Genomic DNA, 21,301 nt, shown 5'->3' with positions numbered 1-21,301 from the left:
AGCCTTTAGCTGCAGTGGAAGCTGCCAGAGACTGACATTCATTACAGAGAGAAAAACAAAACAAGAAGAGAAAGATAGAGAGAAAGCTTTACCACTTCTGATGGAGGCACAGGAGGAAACATGTTGTTGTTACTTAAATCAAAAGTGGCCTTTTCAGCCCAAACATGCAAAGGTTTAATAGTATAAATATGACAGAATAGTTTCTGTAGTGTTCATCAAATTAAAGACTTTTTTAAGGTCATACAGAATGACGGAAAACCAGTTGGGACATATTTATTATTTATCTGACAATAGGTTCATTTAAACCTGCATTAAGTGATGTTTTGTCCACTAGTTTTCATCAGACACAACTGACACAATAACACTGAGTCATCATCAGCTTTTAAGTTGATATGTTGAAGTTGTTAGCAAATAGTTATGGAGCAACATTATCATTCATGTGGAGTCATGTTTCTGTCCATCTGGTGAATGTAGCTCTGTTTCTGCTCTCTACCAACTCCTGAGGGAAATATCTGGCTCTTTAGCTGCTAAATGCTCCATTATGTTCACCAACTAGTCTACAGCTAACTGTAGACGCTATGAGACGCTGAGAGTGAAGCAGAACAGTAAAGTTGCAGCCGGACAGATAAACAATGAGCTGAAACTCACTATAAAGCTGCAGAGTCACTGATAATTCTCTGTAGGTTCATCACTACGAGCCACAACCAACACATTACACACTGACACATCAGACTGTTGTAGAGTAAAAATATAATTTAACCCTTTCATGAATAGTGGTCATTACAGTGGACAGTATATATGCATGGGGTTTAATGGGTTTTAATGGTGTAGTTGCACATCAGCCAACACAGTGCACTCTAGTGTGTCGTCCCAGACGCTGCCATCCATTGGCCAGCCTTTGTAAGTGCAACACAAATTACTCAAAACCAAGATGGCCGCCTGCCGGCCAGAAATGCTGTTCAGCTCAGGAACATCTTGCCAATCCTTCTATAGTAAAAGACCCTTGCAGGTAAATAAAATGTTGTAACATCAAGTAACAACTAAGGAGTAATATGATTGTTAAAATTTCCAAGTATTGATTTTATGTTTGGAGAAAATGACAATTAATCATCTGTCCACTAAGTTGGACAAACTCCTTGAAAAATGCGTGTTTAAAAAAAATGAAATTATCATAACTCATGCATGAAAGGGTTAATGCAAAAAAACTTACAACTAATTTTACCGTCTACAGCAGGAAAGAGACGATATTCAACATCTCTGAACAGGAAATTTAAGACTTTTTAATACCTTCTAATGTCTTTTTTGAGGGAACTGAACTCAGTGCTTGTTAAGACGTTTATAATCTGCAGATACTGATGTGTTACTGTGAGTATATGAGTATATGAGTATATGGTGTAAACTGACAGGCTGTGTGTCACTGAGGTCTGACCTGATTGGCTGCCATCACGTCTGACTGCAGCTTCTGGATGCGGATGTTCATGGCCTTCAGCTCTTCTTCCTTCCTCTGGTTGATCTCATCGATCTTCGTCCTGCAGAGAAACAAAGAAAAACACACAACGTGTCATCATCTGCTGTATAATCACAGCGTGTCAGTGTGGAGGTGATAATAATAGTGATATTACGGTTCTGACCTGCTGTCGTTGTACAGAGCCTCCTTTTCTCCCTGCAGACGCTGAAAACTACAAAATCACACAAACATAAACTTCATCAGTCTGTGTTTTTATAAACGTTCTTGTCTGTTCTGTCTTAAACTCAGCTGATCGAACATAAACATCCAGTCGGACTGACACAGCTCTTCTCAGTATCCCTTTAACTGGTTCGTCCTCTGGAGTAGACGGAGTGAAGTTCAGCTGGCAGACGAACCATCAGAGGTCGTGTTCATCCTCAGGCTAAAACTGTCTCCTAACTGGTGGAGTTAAGAGCAGCTTAAATAAATAATGTTCGTCCTAACTTTAGGAATCATTCACAAAAGCAGAAAGCAGCTCCTCAGTCTGAGAGAAGCGACAGGAAGTCAGAGGTTTGGACGAATACAACTATAACAAACTTCTAAATGCATATTTAGATGGAGGTCGAGTTCATAAAGATCCAATCAGCTCAACAACGAATCAAAACAACCCAATAACACCAGAGATAACGTACACACTTCATTAAGTACACATGAAATAATCACCAACCACAATAAATACATCAATAAAAGTGATTTCATGGACATCGCTGCACTGGATTATTCCATACAGGAGATGAATGACCTCATCAAACGATGAAGAGTTGTTAATAACATGCAGATGGTTTTTGATAAAATCTACTGGACACTTTGAGTCATGTTTGAAATCTGTGATGCAGCATAAAATATATATAAATTAATGAGATCTAACTAGTAAATTAATTACATGTAACATTAAATGTATAATCAAATTTGTAATGTGATAAGTTTTTTTATTTGATGTACAGCATCAGTCAAAGTCTGGATGCTGGTTGAGAGAAATCCAACAGAAAGACAAACAGTTGCTACTTTGAAGAATCTAAAACATATTTTGGTTTGTTTTTGTTTACTACATGATTCAATACGTGTTATTTTCTAGCAGCAACCTCCGCGGCTGTAAAATGAAGCCAAAAACTGCAGTTCCTTGAACGACCACTTGAGGCTCCAAAAGCGAGTCAATCCCCATAGACCCCCATGTTAAAATGTCCAACTTTACAGCAGAAATAAACATGTTTACAGTCTGGTACAAACAACGGTTTTGGTCTCTGTAGCTAATTTCCTCTTTTATGACAACTGTACGGGGGGGGGGGGGTTTATAACTCACCCGTTTAAGTTTTATTAAGCCGTAAAGTTATGCATAATGAAGGACATGGCTGCTTTGAGTGACAGGTCCGCCAGCCACTAGGTGGCTTGTTTCGCCTCTTTGCCCATTTTTGATTGGCTGGGAGTTAGGCAGCGTCACGTACTGCCAAGATGGCGACGGCCGGAGCGACTCACTTTGAGCTTCAAAACCGCTCTTCAGAAACCAACGAGTGACGTCACGGTAACTACGTCCATGTTTTATACAGTCTATGGTTATTTTACAGTTCTGATGTCTTCAGTATTGTTCTTTAATGTAGAAACTAGTAAAAATAAAGAAAAACTTTTGACCCGTACTGTACAAATTGTAATTTAATTTGACATAATTTTCAATTTGAATGTAATTAATTTACTTTGTTCATGCGCTCCTGTATATAAATATTAATATTTTATCTCATGTTTACTGACACAGAAAGGTCACTTTCAACCAATCACTGTGGACATGGTGATGTCACATGATATCATCCATAGCAACAGGAGATCCTCAGTAAGCTTTGAGGACTTGAGGTGGTGACAGGATCCTTTATGAGGATGATCCTGATATAATCAGTCAGAATATTCACCTGTGATTTCAACCTTTTGTGACACTATCGGAGTAAAATTTAAATTTTCAGTGTGATGATGAGAAAACGAAACCACAGTTGTGTTTGACTTGGAGATGAAGATGATGATGATGATGATGATGATGATGATGATGATGATGATGATGCGTCTCACCTCTCCTGCTTCTTCTTTAACTTGTCAGACAGCTGCAAGACAAAACAAACATCTATTAAACATCTAGAAGACTTTAAACTGTGCTGCCATCATTTCAATCTTTATTCAGATAAAACTATTCTGGTGGTTCAATCAATCAATCAATCAATCAATCAATCAATCAATCAATCAATAACTGATGTCGGGCTGCTTGATTGATAATATTTACCTTTGTTATTTCTTCCTGCAGTTTGGTGATTTCAGCCTGTTTGGACGCCTGCAGGCAGACAGGAAACACTCAGCGAACATTCAGCTGCGTCATGATTAACTAACAGTCTGAAAACTGATTATAAACGATGTTGATCTCATTTAACAGCTGTGAGACACATCTTCATCCTTTCAATGTTTAGACAGTAACATCTGTAGATTTATACACACAACTGTTTCATGTATGAGACACTAAACTGGTCACTGTTTCATTATCCTTATTTTCATTATTATGAATCATTTATTTGTTTGTTTATCTCCTGATGCTGCATATTAAACATTCACATTATTAAAAACAGACGTTTTAGCTGATGTGACTGAAGGAAAAAAATAATCACTTTGAAATCTTCATATCTGTGTTTGGTTTGTTAAATCAAACATTTTCTAAAACACTAAATAAACACTGAGTGCATCTAAATGTTATTCTGGTTACATGCTGACACACAATAATATGAAACCATCATATTTATCTTGTGTCTGGTTCAGACAGTAAAACAGACGCAGCTCCTCTGTGACTATTTGAAACACTAAATGGCCAAAAGTATGTGGACAGCAGAACATTCCCTCCACATGTGCTGGTGTAACTGGTTATACTGGAACGTTACGCAGGGCTGAATGATTGATTTTCATGATTTGAAAGAGTAAAATGTTCAAATCTTGTATAATTAAGTGTTTTAACAAGAGACGTGAGATTTGATTTATTTCACAGCTGTGAGTCAATAAATAAACATGCAGTCAGCTGAGTTTGATGAAGACGCATCACTCTGTCAAACCTTTGGATGTTTTTTTGCTTTGAGTCAGATTCAGTTTGTTCTGTTTTATCAGCAGTCGTGAGTCAGACGTGACGTCATTTAGTTTTTATTTTATCATAAAACACATAACCAGCAGTTTATGATTATGACCATAAACAGCCGATCATATAGCTGTTATCACTCAATATCACATGACTTTTGAATGTTTTGATTGTATTTGAGTATCACTGAGTAAAGTTAAACACATCACTGATCAAATATCTCATAAATGTTGCTGAATTGGTCAAGTTCACTTAAAAGTTGACTTTTCTCTGACTGTTGTTAAGTTTTTCCCAAACAGCTGCATTATTTTATCTGATTTATGTAGAAACAAGATAAATTTGTCACTATGTTTGATACAAACATATCTGTGTAAAACTGCAGAAATCAGAATCATTATATTGATCAGAAGCATTTGATCAGGTCAGAGACAAAAAAACGTCTGACATTAAAATAAGTTTGAAAATGAGGCTCAAGAACTAGAAAAGTGAATCACATGAACAATTTATACAATGTTTTCAAAAAGCAGGAAAAGTTAAATATAATTAAGACTCTTAAAAAGGAAATCATGTCATAAACAGATAGTTGGAAACTCTAATATCAATGAAATAAGGTTTATTTTTAAAACACATCATATCTGGATTCTATCTGGAGATCCTGAAGTCTGTCAACAGGCTGAACGTTTACCTCACATTTATTTATTTTTTCTAGGGATGCACGATATTATCGGCACGTCATCGGTATCGGCCGATTAAAGCTCTGAAATGAAATATCGGCATTGGCGAATTCTGCCGATTATGAGAGGCTGATTTATCGCCTTCTCCTGCGCTGGACTGTTGCTGCTTCTTCTAGCTGGGAGGCTAGCTGGCTGTGCTTCCCTCCAGCCATGCTGCGGCTAACGCTCCATTAGCCTCTCAGCTAACGTTAGCGTATTAGGTGCATTACCGCCACCTTCTGCTCCGGAGTGTGGACCAGAGATTAAATCCTGCACATTAATCCTGTCTGTCTAATAAACTCAATGAAAACTCTACTGCTGCTCCCACTTGGCAGGTTCATTAAAGTTTTAATGCTGAACTCCAGTCTTCCTCAGTTCTTCCTTCATATATTGTCTTTCTTGATCATACTTAGTATAATCTATGCTTATACGCGTCTCCTCAGCCAGCTGGAGAAAAATATGTGAATATATCTGCATCGGCCACAATGAGTTGGAAATATCAACATATTGGACATCGGCAAAAAAATCCAATATCATGCATCCCTAATTTCTTCAATATTCAGGCATTTTTATTTTAAGGTTCTGGTTTTTCCACTCAGATATTATAATACACAGATTAATGCTGGATGGAAACATGAGTGATGTGTGTGTGTGTGTGTGTGTGTCTCAGGTGTGCGTGTGTGTGTGTCTCAGGTGTGCGTGTGTCTCAGGTGTGTGTGTGTGTGTGTGTGTGTGTGTGTGTGTGTGTGTGTCTCAGGTGTGTGTGTGTGTGTGTGTGTGTGCGCATCTCAGGTGTGTGTGTGTCTCAGGTGTGTGTGTGTGTGTGTATGTGTGCGCATCTCAGGTGTGCGTGTGTCTCAGGTGTGTGTGTGTGTGTGTGTGTGTGTGTGTCTCAGGTGTGTGTGTGTGTGTGTGCGTCCGTGTGTGTGCGTCTCAGGTGTGTGTGTGTGTGTGTGTGTGTGTGTGTCTCAGGTGTGTGTGTGTGTGTGTGTCTCAGGTGTGTGTGTGTGTGTGTGTGTGTGTATGTGTGCGCATCTCAGGTGTGTGTGTGTGTGTATGTGTGTGTATGTGTGTGTGTGTCTCAGGTGTGTGTGTGTGTGTGTGCGTGTCTCAGGTGTGTGTCTCATGTGTGCGTGTGTGTGAGTCTGTGTGTATGTGTCTCAGATGTGTGTGTGTGTCTCAGATGTGTGTGTGTCTCTCGTGTGTGTGTGTGTGTGTGTGTGTGTGTGTGTGTGTGTGTGTGTGTGTGTGTGTGTGTGTGTGTGTGTCTCATCTCAGGTGTGTGTGTGTCTCAGGTGTGCGTGTGTACCTCCAGGTTGTGGATCTGCTCCTTCAGCAGCCTCTTCTCCTCCTGCTCGGTGTTCAGTGCCATCTCCAGCTCTGGTCCAAAGCAGTGAGTTATTGGACAGAGAGCAGCCGACCAGCCTAGCGCTGCCTGCTTAGCTACAATCTTCTCTACGCTCTTCTCTGACAGGCCTAAAGGGGGCGCCGCACACAGCAGGGGCAGTCTGTTAGGCCAGACACACACTACAGGAGCTCCGCATGCTACATGACGTCTGAAAGCTTTGAGCGGATCTGAACCTGACGTTTCTCTGGCTGAGCTGCAAAGTCAAACACGGCGGTCCAACTTCAGGATTTCCTGGTTTTTGGGGGGAAGCAGCTTATTTCTAAACAAACTTTCCTCCTTCAGGTCAGTTTGTTTATTTATCTGAGATGTGATCATCTAAACTTGAGGACAACAAGACGTCTTGAGAAGTTTTAACATTAAAGCGGGAAAATAAGTTTTGCTTCCATGTTGGTCGACGCAGGATTTACTTCTCTGGATGCACTTTAATTATTACTCATAACTGATGCTTTAACTATTACAACCAGACATATTCATCATTCATAATGTTTAATATCTTCTTATTACCTGGTGGACTGAGGCTGCAACAATCAATTATGATCATTTTCAATTAATCTGACAATCATCTTCAATTGTCTTGTTTTGTCAGATCAACATTTTAAAACCCAAACATTCAATTTACAATCACAGAAAACAGAGAAAAGCAGAAAATATTCATATCTGAGGAGCTGGAACCTGTGAATGTTTAATAGATTATCAAATAGTTGCCAATCGATTAATCAGCTAATCGTTGTAGCTCTATGGACTTTTGTAAAAACCTGAAATGCTAATGCTGTTAGCAGTTCGCTACGTTTCAGAGACTCAAACTGTGTTTTTGTATCTGCTAATAAGCTAACAAGCTAATATCATTGTTGTCTGGTCTTGATATGACGTCACTTTGTTATTTGTACAATTCTGGAGATTCAGAAACACCAGTAATTAATATTTCATTCATCTTTAGCCGCTGTCAACAGTGACTGTTTGTGGACACGAAGGTCAAAGTTCAACGTATCTGAACTTTCGCTACACAGAAGCTGTTTTTCTGCTTAAAGCCTGAAACAAACATCTTCAGTCTGTGAGGGAATGTTCCCGCCAGCGTGTCAACACACAACCTTCACATGTTGGTTTGAGCTCCAGGCAACAGATTCAACGCATCACTACGTTAGCGTGTGATGTCACTGTTAGCTTGTTTCAAACTAGCGACTCATTAAAACTTCATCAATGTCTCAGCTGGTAAAGACTTCAGTGATGTGTAAATGTGTTTCTAGAAAAACATCTTCAACGAACGATTACTTTCATGTTTGATTGATCTCCAGATGATTTACTGGATCAATCAATCATTTGTTGGTTCTTAAGTTCTCAGACCTCCTGGTGACTTTTCACAGCGTCGTGTTCTGTCTGAACAACAAAACTAAACCCGAAATAATCAGTAGAAGAGAATGAAAAACTGAAAATATTCACATTTGGGAAGCTGGAACTAGTGGATTTTTGCCCTTTTTGCTTGTAAAACTGCTTAAATGTTGATTCGATTATTAAAATTGTTGCTGGCTGATGATTTATTAATCGACTAATCGTTGCAGCACAAACTATATAAACAGGAAATAATAATAATAATAATAATAATAATAACAATAATAATAATAATAATAATATCTGCAGTTTTAGGTACCAACAGATATATTAAAATATATCTGATAAATGTAGGTTTCACTTTGTTTTATTTATATCTGCACACATGTAGAAATGTGTTTCAGAATTATTAGTGTCATAAAGTTTAAACTGAGCTGCAACAATCAGCTGATGAACTGATTAGTCGACAGAAAATTGTCTTTTTTTTAAGCAAAAATGCCAAAAATGAGCTGGTTTCAGCTTCTCAAATGTGATTATTTAAAGGTTTTCTTTGTCATCCATCAAAGTTAAAGAGTTTTAAACTGACAGTCGAACAAAATAAAACTTTCTGACATTTTATAAACAAAACAATTAATCAAGAAAATAATCTGCAGATTAATTAATGATGAAAATAATAGTTAGTTGCAGCCTGAGTGAGTCTGACTTTACTGGAATCACTTCCTGTAATTTAAAGGTATACTGTGTCGTGAGTCTGGTTTAATGTGTTGACTACATCCCATAATACTATTTTACTGACCAACCAGAGCAGGTTGTATATTAGCGAGCTAACGTTAGTTTGGTCAGTAGGTGTAAAGCTCCACTAACATCCTCCATGTTCAAATCATTACACATGACCCACTAATATTACCCAGAATTCATTTCTCACTTGTCTGTCACATCTTGCTCCTTTACTGTCGCCTGCTTTGGCTCTCAGGACGGATCCGCATCATTTAGAAGTTCCTATAACAACTTTATTAACAATTTGCACTGTTTATCAGTAACGCTGGCGATCACTACATGGTGTGAAGTCGTAACCACGGGAACCAATCCCGTCGCTCCTTTCACCCCACATGACCTGAACTGGTGCCGCTGAATGAAAGCAGCTGGAACGTCTGCGGTTCTATCAGGAAGTAAAGTTTGTATAATCAGGTCTGAAGCAAGTTTTGGTTTTGCAGCTTTGCCAGAAAATCAATAAGAAACCTGCGTCTCTGTATCGGGTTGAAAAGAGTCGTCATATTTCTCTGCAGATTAATTAATCATCAGTTTGCTGATGTTGACAGTTTATCCGCTTGTAGTGTGTGTCTATCCTGAGCCAGCTAGCTGCTCTACGCTTCAATAAAGCCAAGCTGCGGGTTGACTGTAAATTCTCAATGAAGCCAACATGAAGGAATAAAGACGGATATAAAGTCTTCGGTATAAAGTCCATTTCCAGATTCACATCATACTGAAAACACTAGATTAATAACAATATGTTCTTTCAGTAATTACTTCCACTGGATTCTACTTTGCAGTTTTTTCGATCGCTGTGAGTCAACGAAACTCAACATTTCCTGCAGATGTTTCAAATTAAAGTCTATCAGTGATTGGAGGGTTTATAAACTAGACTAACTTAGACGCCTTGATTCTACAGGACACGGCTGTGTCGCGTTACAGCTGCAACAGTTTTATTCCGTCCTCCACATGGCGTCATTCCCCACAGAAGTGAGCGTGTTGCTCCGAGAAGAGAGCCGCCACTCTACCTGGAGAGGAAGCCAGCGACCGGGCCGTCATGGCGGCAGTGGTGTCATAAATCTGTGACTGAAGCTCTCATCGTCCACGGTGACTAACACCCTCTGACTGGTTTACTTCTGGCCTGGTGCCACCGGTTATAACGTCATGTTGATGCAGTGATGTGATGGACGATCGGGAGTCTGCACAGGCTATTTTATTTTGAAAATTGACAGGATGCTCTATGCTGTTCCTGTGTCTGACTTCCTGCGCAGCTCGATGCTGCTTCAGTCAAAAACAGACACGGTGTCCATGTTTAGCAGAGCAGAGACACGCTGCGGTGTCTCTGGTGGGATCACAAGCACGGACAAGCACTCGCTGTCGCATCGCAAATGCAACGCAGACGCATAGCAGACGCATCACATACGCATCGCAGCCATATCGCAGCTGCAACACAGCCGCATCGCAGACGCATCGCAGACGCTCCTGGTGGAATTACCGTTAGAAGAAACCTTGTACTGCCAGTTCAGATCCACCATCCTGACACTTTTGTCTCGTCTGTCTGAGACTCTGAACTACAGCCGCTTTTAGCTACAGAAGCAGTTTTATTCCGAGTTTAATCAACTTTATAATTATACTGTGGAAATGGACATTATACTGAATTTATCCAGACAAACAGGTCGACATGGAGGAAGAGTTGAGTTTGTATCAGCAGAACATTAAACCAGGAGCAGATCAGGAAGCAGAGAAATTAGAAATAAAGCTGGAACTGTTTCATATTAAAAGTCTTTCTGCAGTGAAGGTCAATAAAGGCTTTTTTTGAGAATTTACAAGCAGCGTAACAGATCACACTGGTGGGTTCACATGATAAACTCTCTTATTAGCAAAACAAAATGTTCTTCATCTTGTAAAGATGTCAAACTTCCTGCAGAGATAATCCATCACAGTCCGCGTTTGTGTGTTTTTCCAAAATTATGCAATCGTGGAGAGATTTTAAACATTCCTGTAAGTGATGCATTCAAGGTCACTCCGACATAAAATTAACTTCTCTGAGTGCAAAAACTAATCCTGTAGCTGGATGTTGGCAGCTACAACATCTACACAAAATATACTTGTATTATAACATCTATTCATCCTTTTTATCTTGTTTATTGCTACAGAAGTTATTTTCCTGTTTCCAGAGCAACCATGTGTGATGTCATCGGCGTTGAGTCAGGATTCATTTTAAGAATTTGCACGTTGAAGCTAAAACAGGTTGTTAAGTTGCTCTTTAGTTGACCAACTAGAGGAAATGATCTCTCAGACAGTCAGATGCTTTAACGCAGAAATCAAACCCAGAAGACAAACAATAAATAATAAATATTAGATTATTATTAGATCCCTATATGGGTTAGTAACCTGGAAACTGTCCAGACTTCAGTCTTTGTGTGTTTAGAGGATCTAAATGTGGACGTTCTCACCTACAGAACTCAAACTGGGATCATTTTAAACTCAAGTTCAGTGTTTAAAGAAGACACTGGTCCAAATGTATCTAAAACTATGAAAATAAGAACTAATTTTGGTTTCTTGTGTTGATGACTCTCATATCTCAAACCTGGAGAGTTTCCAGCATCATGATGATGATGATGATGATGATGATGACTGTGATGGATCATCTCTGTGCAGACAGTTTTTAAATCTCTGTAAGTTGAAACCAACCAGTTTGGTCCTTTAAGGATGTGATGAAGTCGTTAGTGTTTGAAAAGACGTTTCAGAGCAGATGAAGTAAATAAACAACATGCTGCAACACTTCATATGTCTGCTGATATTCTCTGTTTTTATTCTTCTAGTCAACAAACCTCATGTACAAAAACTATTAAAAACACGTCAGTGAGCCGCAGCGGGTCACTAGAGCACCAAATGTGGATTCATCCGCCACTGAAAATAGTCCCCGACAAATGCTTTATTTCCTCCTGTTTGTTTGACAGTGACCAGCTGTTTTATGACTTTTTAAACATGAAACTAACCCTGAGTCTGTATATTTGTGAGAAGGGAAGTCAGATAACTTTACAATGAACTCCCCACTTCACTTTATATGCAGCAATTATTGAAACCAGCAGGAAGAGAGCAAATTATACGTCTCAAAATGAGAAACGCTCCCAGATTCCCAAATCGACCCGAGTGATGAACTTCTAGTTCTGAGTTGTGTCGGGTGTTTTAGTTCCTGGTATACTGGCTGGCAGGTCTAGTTTAACGTTAAAACTATATATTTATGAGCTGTTTTTACAGATGTACGTCTGCAGGAGGAGCCGGTGGGTTTACAGCTGACAGCCACAGACGGAGTAGAGAAGGAGGAAAGTATTGATACGGGCCGACATGTTGGTTTGAGTCTGTACGTGAGTTTTGTTGACAAAAAGAAAAAACATAAAATAATACGAGACCTTAAACTTCATATCAACTATAAAACAACAACCGGCTGTATGAATGAACTAAATGATGCTTTAAAGTCCGTCGGAGCAGTTTGTGCTGAGTGAAGGTGAGAATAAAGACGCAGCAGCAGACAGCAAAGCTTCTCGTGACCTCATGAAAGATAATTCCTGTTTCCTTCCCGGTGACATTCAAACATTCACTGAGTCTAACTGTAAATCAATAAAACTGTTTTCACCACAACAAACTGTATTTTTATACAAATCGGTGCATTTTTTCATCCTCTTATCATGACTTATATCAACATATTTTACATCCGTCTGTTGTTTTTATTTCCATCAGACTGTAAAATGATTGAATGTCACATGACAGGAAGGGAGTTATTATTATTATAAAGAGATAAACTGTCTAATAAAGGAGACGGAGACACTCACCATGTATCTGTTTCTCTGTGTGTTCCAGCTGAGCCTCCGTCTGCACCAAACAGGAAGACAAACGTTAATATGAGAGATAAATCTAACGACGCTAGCGCTGCGTCTTTATTATCATATCAATCACCTGTTCCAGTCTCTCATTGGTTCCCTCCGCTGCTGACTCCTCCCCTCTCCCTGTGACATCAGAGACTCCGTTGGCGCCGGCTGACCCGTCCGTCTCCGTGGTAGCGCCCTGGTTGCCCTGGGCGACCACCTGTTTCTGCAGCTCCTTGTCGTAGCGCTCCTGGAGGGCTGGAGGAAGAGGAGGAGGAGAAGAAGAAGAGTCAACACCACCGGTCAGTAACATCTGGAGAATCTCTTCATCATCTGAATAATAAACATATCAGTATTAACATCATCTACACACACACCTCTCATTTTCTTCTGCAGGGTGGAGTTTTCAGCCTGGAGGCGGAGCAGTTCGCCATCAACCGGACTGGAGGCGGGGTTGGGGGCGGGGCTAGACGCAGAGGCCCCTCCTCCTTCCTTCAGGCCCTGGTTTTCCTTTTCGAGCTGCTCGATCTGCGTACACAGCTGGAACAGACGACCGTCGTGTTAACACCGCAGACGGGACGTGAGTCATGTTTACTACTACTGAGTGATGTTCAGCGTTACCTTGGAGAGTTCAGTCATCAACGTGCTGTTCTGTAGCCGGAAGTCTTCCTCCTGACTGTGAAGTTTCCCCTGAAGCATCTCATTCTCACTCAGCAACGCATCCACCTCCTACAACAACAACAACAACAACAACAACAACAACTTACTAACACGCTCCTCTACTACTCTAAAAACAACCTCAATGTTTCTTCATTGTGTTTACAAGAAAATATAAGAAAAATAAACATTTTAAACAGCAGGAAGTCAGATTAGTAAACAGGTTCTCTGAAATATTGAACACATTTAAACTAGACTTACAGATTATCACTATTTTCATTATTGATTATTTTCCTGATTAATTGTTTTGTCTGTAAAATGTCAACAATTAGTGAGATTTGCTTGTTGTGACGTCTTTATATGTTTTGTTTTGTCTGATCAATGATACAAAATCCAAAGTGATTGAGTTTACAATCATTAATGACACATGAAAGCTTCAAATTCTCACATTTGAGAAGCTGCAACCACTCAATATTTGGCATTTTTGCTTAAAAAAAATGACAATCAATTAATCAATTAATCAATTAATTGTTGCAGCTCTAGTAAAGATGAATATAGATTATAATCAATATGAAAACATAACAATATAAATAGAAAATAAAATAAATGCAGAGCAGAATCAGACCAGTAGAGGGAGCTATTGATCAGTGTAACCTGTGGTAACCATAGTAACCACAAATAGAAAACTCACCTGAGCTTTCTTGCTCTTATTCAGAGCCTGAAGAGAGAAAACAAAAACAACAACATTAAATCTGCTGCAACAAATAAACAAAGTGTCACCATGGAAACTTTTTATTAAAGAGAAAATTAAACAATCTGGAGTCAAACCACAGAAACTATCAATCATTTATAATAATGAAGCTTGTTTTTTTTTTTACCTTCTGTGCTTTGATAAAATCTCTTTCCAAAACCGCATTCTTCTGACGGACGGCATTCAGTTCTGAAACACATCATCATCATCATCATCATCATCATCATCATCACCACCATCATCAGTGTTTATCACCAGAACGCAGCTTCACAGAGAATAATGAGAACATTATTAAATAAGACAAACAGAGAGTGAATCTGCTCTGGAGACGACGTAGAAGAATCTGGAGGAAAGTATTTTATTCTTTAATGTGGTCATGTGACGCGGAGACCTGAATGTTAGTTCACTGAAAATAAAAAACAGTAAATATAGTTATTAAACTTATAGAGAAACTCCAGACGACACCGAGAGAAAACATTAAATATTCTACGATTGTCAGTAATTCTTCACACTTTTATCCTCAGAGACGCTACAGACCAGTACGAGCTGAATGCAAACTCTACTCTGAATTTTAATTTGTTTTATCTGACTGTATTATTTACTGTTTTTATGTATTTTAAATGATGTTTGTATGTTTTCCGTCACTTGTCCTCATCGTTTTTTTATACTTTGACACATTATTTGAGTTGAATGACAGCGATCCACACTGCTGCCTCAGTTCAATCATGTTTCAAGTGTTTTATGTGCAACAGTGACTGATCATAAAACGGTAAATAAATAAATAATAATAGAAAGAGAAGAAAAAAAGACATCTAAATGCTGTTTGCGCACACACACACACACAACATATGATCACATTAATACACATCTATAAATATCTAGCGAATTATATAGTGTAGACATTTATCCCGTCCTGTTTCAAACATTCAATATTCAGATTTTATATGTAATTTTTTCCATGTTTTTAATCTGCTCAACTCATTATTTCTCATTTACTGTATCTCTGCTTCACTTCTGCCTCGAGTTCTTTGTTATTACCTTCAAAGAGTTTACTATAAGTATTCTGATTACATATTTGTCCTTTTGATCCGTTATTTCAGGATGAATCAAACCTAATAAGACAAACTTAACTAAATCTGGAGCCATTGTTTTGTGTTTTTAAGGGTTAAGGTGGTTTTGTGGACGATTAAAGTTTCTGAGCTAACTGTTAGGGGGGCTAACTGTTAGGGGGGCTAACTGTTAGGGAGGCTAACTGTTAGAGAGGCTAACTGTTAGAGAGGCTAACTGTTAGAGAGGCTAACTGTTAGGGAGGCCAACTGTTAGAGAGGCCAACTGTTAGAGAGGCTAACTGTTAGAGAGGCTAACTGTTAGAGAGGCTAACTGTTAGAGAGGCCAACTGTTAGAGAGGCCAACTGTTAGAGAGGCCAACTGTTAGGGAGGCTAACTGTTAGAGAGGCCAACTGTTAGAGAGGCCAACTGTTAGAGAGGCTAACTGTTAGAGAGGCTAACTGTTAGGGAGGCTAACTGTTAGAGAGGCCAACTGTTAGAGAGGCTAACTGTTAGGGAGGCTAACTGTTAGGGAGGCTAACTGTTAGGGAGGCTAACTGTTAGGGAGGCTAACTGTTAGGGAGGCTAACTGTTAGAGAGGCTAACTGTTAGGGAGGCTAACTGTTAGAGAGGCCAACTGTTAGAGAGGCCAACTGTTAGAGAGGCTAACTGTTAGAGAGGCTAACTGTTAGAGAGGCTAACTGTTAGGGAGGATAACTGTTAGGGAGGCTAACTGTTAGGGAGGCTAACTGTTAGAGAGGCCAACTGTTAGAGAGGCCAACTGTTAGAGAGGCTAACTGTTAGAGAGGCTAACTGTTAGGGAGGCTAACTGTTAGAGAGGCCAACTGTTAGAGAGGCCAACTGTTAGAGAGGCTAACTGTTAGAGAGGCTAACTGTTAGAGAGGCCAACTGTTAGAGGCTAACTGTTAGAGAGGCTAACTGTTAGGGAGGCCAACTGTTAGAGAGGCTAACTGTTAGAGAGGCTAACTGTTAGGGAGGCCAACTGTTAGAGAGGCTAACTGTTAGAGAGGCTAACTGTTAGGGAGGCCAACAGTTAGAGAGGCTAACTGTTAGAGAGGCTAACTGTTAGAGAGGCCAACTGTTAGAGAGGCTAACTGTTAGAGAGGCTAACTGTTAGGGAGGCCAACTGTTAGAGAGGCTAACTGTTAGAGAGGCTAACTGTTAGGGAGGCCAACAGTTAGAGAGGCTAACTGTTAGAGAGGCTAACTGTTAGAGAGGCCAACTGTTAGAGAGGCTAACTGTTAGAGAGGCCAACTGTTAGAGAGGCTAACTGTTAGAGAGGCTAACTGTTAGAGAGGCTAACTGTTAGAGAGGCCAACTGTTAGAGAGGCTAACTGTTAGGGAGGCTAACTGTTAGGGAGGCTAACTGTTAGAGGGGCCAACTGTTAGGGGGGCTAACTGTTAGAGAGGCTAACTGTTAGAGAGGCCAACTGTTAGAGAGGCTAACTGTTAGGGAGGCTAACTGTTAGGGAGGCTAACTGTTAGGGAGGCTAACTGTTAGAGAGGCCAACTGTTAGAGAGGCTAACTGTTAGGGAGGCTAACTGTTAGAGAGGCCAACTGTTAGAGAGGCTAACTGTTAGAGAGGCTAACTGTTAGAGAGGCTAACTGTTAGAGAGGCCAACTGTTAGAGAGGCTAACTGTTAGGGAGGATAACTGTTAGGGAGGCTAACTGTTAGGGAGGCTAACTGTTAGAGAGGCCAACTGTTAGAGAGGCTAACTGTTAGAGAGGCTAACTGTTAGAGAGGCTAACTGTTAGGGAGGCTAACTGTTAGAGAGGCCAACTGTTAGAGAGGCCAACTGTTAGAGAGGCTAACTGTTAGAGAGGCTAACTGTTAGAGAGGCCAACTGTTAGAGGCTAACTGTTAGAGAGGCTAACTGTTAGGGAGGCCAACTGTTAGAGAGGCTAACTGTTAGAGAGGCTAACTGTTAGGGAGGCCAACTGTTAGAGAGGCTAACTGTTAGAGAGGCTAACTGTTAGGGAGGCCAACAGTTAGAGAGGCTAACTGTTAGAGAGGCTAACTGTTAGAGAGGCCAACTGTTAGAGAGGCCAACTGTTAGAGAGGCCAACTGTTAGAGAGGCTAACTGTTAGAGAGGCTAACTGTTAGAGAGGCTAACTGTTAGGGAGGATAACTGTTAGGGAGGCTAACTGTTAGGGAGGCTAACTGTTAGGGAGGCTAACTGTTAGGGAGGCTAACTGTTAGAGAGGCCAACTGTTAGAGAGGCTAACTGTTAGGGAGGCTAACTGTTAGAGAGGCCAACTGTTAGAGAGGCTAACTGTTAGAGAGGCTAACTGTTAGAGAGGCTAACTGTTAGAGAGGCTAACTGTTAGGGAGGATAACTGTTAGGGAGGCTAACTGTTAGGGAGGCTAACTGTTAGAGAGGCCAACTGTTAGAGAGGCCAACTGTTAGAGAGGCTAACTGTTAGAGAGGCTAACTGTTAGGGAGGCTAACTGTTAGAGAGGCCAACTGTTAGAGAGGCCAACTGTTAGAGAGGCTAACTGTTAGAGAGGCTAACTGTTAGAGAGGCCAACTGTTAGAGGCTAACTGTTAGAGAGGCTAACTGTTAGGGAGGCCAACTGTTAGAGAGGCTAACTGTTAGAGAGGCTAACTGTTAGGGAGGCCAACTGTTAGAGAGGCTAACTGTTAGAGAGGCTAACTGTTAGGGAGGCCAACAGTTAGAGAGGCTAACTGTTAGAGAGGCTAACTGTTAGAGAGGCCAACTGTTAGAGAGGCTAACTGTTAGAGAGGCTAACTGTTAGGGAGGCCAACTGTTAGAGAGGCCAACTGTTAGAGAGGCTAACTGTTAGGGAGGCCAACAGTTAGAGAGGCTAACTGTTAGAGAGGCTAACTGTTAGAGAGGCCAACTGTTAGAGAGGCTAACTGTTAGAGAGGCCAACTGTTAGAGAGGCTAACTGTTAGAGAGGCTAACTGTTAGAGAGGCTAACTGTTAGAGAGGCCAACTGTTAGAGAGGCTAACTGTTAGGGAGGCTAACTGTTAGGGAGGCTAACTGTTAGGGAGGCTAACTGTTAGGGAGGCCAACTGTTAGGGGGGCTAACTGTTAGAGAGGCTAACTGTTAGAGAGGCCAACTGTTAGAGAGGCTAACTGTTAGGGAGGCTAACTGTTAGGGAGGCTAACTGTTAGAGAGGCCAACTGTTAGAGAGGCTAACTGTTAGGGAGGCTAACTGTTAGAGAGGCCAACTGTTAGAGAGGCTAACTGTTAGAGAGGCTAACTGTTAGAGAGGCTAACTGTTAGAGAGGCCAACTGTTAGAGAGACTAACTGTTAGGGAGGATAACTGTTAGGGAGGCTAACTGTTAGGGAGGCTAACTGTTAGAGAGGCCAACTGTTAGAGAGGCTAACTGTTAGAGAGGCTAACTGTTAGAGAGGCTAACTGTTAGGGAGGCTAACTGTTAGAGAGGCCAACTGTTAGAGAGGCCAACTGTTAGAGAGGCTAACTGTTAGAGAGGCTAACTGTTAGAGAGGCCAACTGTTAGAGGCTAACTGTTAGAGAGGCTAACTGTTAGGGAGGCCAACTGTTAGAGAGGCTAACTGTTAGAGAGGCTAACTGTTAGGGAGGCCAACTGTTAGAGAGGCTAACTGTTAGAGAGGCTAACTGTTAGGGAGGCCAACAGTTAGAGAGGCTAACTGTTAGAGAGGCTAACTGTTAGAGAGGCCAACTGTTAGAGAGGCTAACTGTTAGAGAGGCCAACTGTTAGAGAGGCTAACTGTTAGAGAGGCTAACTGTTAGGGAGGCCAACTGTTAGGGAGGCCAACTGTTAGAGAGGCCAACTGTTAGAGAGGCTAACTGTTAGGGAGGCTAACTGTTAGAGAGGCTAACTGTTAGAGAGGCTAACTGTTAGAGAGGCTAACTGTTAGAGAGGCCAACTGTTAGAGAGGCTAACTGTTAGAGAGGCCAACTGTTAGGGAGGCTAACTGTTAGAGAGGCTAACTGTTAGAGAGGCTAACTGTTAGAGAGGCCAACAGTTAGAGAGGCTAACTGTTAGAGAGGCCAACTGTTAGAGAGGCTAACTGTTAGGGAGGCTAACTGTTAGAGAGGCTAACTGTTAGAGAGGCTAACTGTTAGAGAGGCCAACAGTTAGAGAGGCTAACTGTTAGAGAGGCTAACTGTTAGAGAGGCCAACTGTTAGAGAGGCTAACTGTTAGGGAGGCTAACTGTTAGAGAGGCCAACTGTTAGAGAGGCTAACTGTTAGAGAGGCTAACTGTTAGGGAGGCTAACTGTTAGAGAGGCCAACTGTTAGAGAGGCTAACTGTTAGAGAGGCCAACTGTTAGGGAGGCTAACTGTTAGGGAGGCCAACTGTTAGGGAGGCTAATTGTTAGAGAGGCTAACTGTTAGAGAGGCTAACTGTTAGCCATTTCCTCAACTGATTTTCAGCCATAATCAATTATCAAAAGCTTATAAAATAGTGTAAGAGATGCTTTATCTCAGAGAGACTTCCTGATTAAATACGAGTGCGAATAAAATCAACTGTAATGAAGGTGACTGATGTCACAACATGTTTCCTCGTTTGTCGTGTGAAGTCTATCAGGCCTCTAAATCTGTCGTGTGGTTATTAGGAAAATGTCTCGACTTTAATGTGGTGATGATGAGACGATAAAACGAAGCAAACAGCACCTTCAGCCTCTCAGAGGGAGCCCTGATCTGTGTATCATAATTCATACATAAATGTTTTCATATTAAATGATTTTTCTATGTGAATTTATATTCATGTAACACCTTGTTTGAAAGCTTACAGTTTCATCTTTAAGACTATACTGATGTTGATAATATTAGGAATTTCTGGGTCAAAAAAAGACTCATTTTAAAGAAAAAAACTTCTCTCAGTAGTATAAAAGTTTCATCTAAAACAGCTGCAGACAAATTATTGACCAATAATGTTCAGCACTGCTGAAGGAAAACAAACCAAACCAGAGAAAGCATCGATTTATCACTGTTTAAACTTTACACAGTTTAACTGTGGTTGGATAAGAAAAACATACAGAATGAAACTTTACATGGACATGCATCATAATAATCATAATAATCATAATAATCATCTTCCATTCAAAAATTCTTATAAAATTATAGGTGAAAAAGTTTACAGTTATTAAATGATCCTTAAGAGGGAACAAACAAAACAAACATCAACAGTCAACATATAAAGAACAGAAATGTTTTACCAGCTGAATTCTTCCTGAGATCATCTGACAGCTGATAGTTCTGAGTCCGAAGCTCCAACAGCTGAGCCTGCGCACACACACACACACACACACACACACACAATCATCATATTAACATCTGATATCATTATCACAGCACCATTAGTTTCATTATCAATCTGTTGATTATTTTCTTGATTAAATAATTAGTCGTTAGGTCTCTATAATGTCAGAAAATTGTGAAAAATGGTGATTTAATGGCTGTTTAAGCACAATGACGTCTTGTTTTGTCCTGACAAACAGAAAATATTCACATTAAAGTATTGATACACACACAACACTAACACAGAGTTTAATAAACTCTGAGTAGGAAACTTTTGGATCCAGAACAGCTGATCAGAGCGTTTGATGAATGAATAAAGTCTTTCATCAATGGAGCTCAGATACTACGATTCACCATGGCAACAGGAAAACAAAAGGTAGAATCTCCATCTTAACCCGGTGGACGTAGAGATATTAATACATGTTTGACACATCTATGTTTAAAGAAGACAAACAGAACCTGAGAGGAAGTATCAATACATAAAGTTTTTACCAGACTTGAATTTCATAAATCAAGTCAATTTATTTATAAATACTTATATACTTTACATGTTAAACATATTTATTCAGCTTTGATGGGGACAAAACACAGACGGCAGCAACTGAAGATGAAGAAGTCTGCAGCTGCTCACTGAGAAATATGAACATATGACATGAAAACTATGACAGGAATGTTTCCATCACTGCGACCAATCACATCATGACTGACAGATAATTATTAATTGATCCTATGTGTCTGAATATTACTCATTACGTGTAATAAACATTTAGGTGCAGGAAGTGTTCTGATCAGTGTGCACAGATCACAATGCAAAGATTTAGTTGTGAGCTGAGGGTGAATTCATGCTGTTTAGAGAAACGACTGACTGCTGCGTAACAGAGTTCTTGTGAGTGTGA

The 21,301-nt window shown here is 40.2% G+C and overlaps 1 protein-coding gene across 3 annotated transcripts in view; it reads right to left on the bottom strand.

The window, feature by feature from the left end:
* Positions 1–21,301, bottom strand: part of gripap1 (GRIP1 associated protein 1) — a 60,142-nt gene that overhangs the window by 34,642 nt on the left and 4,199 nt on the right. For 2 of the 3 annotated variants that reach the window (XM_067593475.1, XM_067593476.1), the window contains exons 2-13: positions 20,324–20,390; positions 14,200–14,261; positions 14,013–14,039; positions 13,286–13,393; positions 13,042–13,204; positions 12,756–12,922; positions 12,632–12,671; positions 6,621–6,787; positions 3,768–3,815; positions 3,560–3,591; positions 1,632–1,679; positions 1,430–1,529 (exon numbers count right to left, since the gene is read on the bottom strand). In XM_067593475.1, the coding sequence (XP_067449576.1) occupies positions 1,430–1,529; positions 1,632–1,679; positions 3,560–3,591; positions 3,768–3,815; positions 6,621–6,787; positions 12,632–12,671; positions 12,756–12,922; positions 13,042–13,204; positions 13,286–13,393; positions 14,013–14,039; positions 14,200–14,261; positions 20,324–20,390 (1,029 nt within the window). The remainder of the gene's footprint in view (positions 1–1,429; positions 1,530–1,631; positions 1,680–3,559; positions 3,592–3,767; positions 3,816–6,620; positions 6,788–12,631; positions 12,672–12,755; positions 12,923–13,041; positions 13,205–13,285; positions 13,394–14,012; positions 14,040–14,199; positions 14,262–20,323; positions 20,391–21,301) is intronic. The other variant, XM_067593477.1, reaches the window with a different exon arrangement.

The sequence above is a fragment of the Thunnus thynnus genome, chromosome 6, assembly GCF_963924715.1.
Source record: "Thunnus thynnus chromosome 6, fThuThy2.1, whole genome shotgun sequence".
NCBI classification, from domain to species: domain Eukaryota; kingdom Metazoa; phylum Chordata; class Actinopteri; order Scombriformes; family Scombridae; genus Thunnus; species Thunnus thynnus.
Note: the sequence above shows the minus strand (reverse complement) of the source record. Positions and strands in the feature narration are given on the sequence as shown.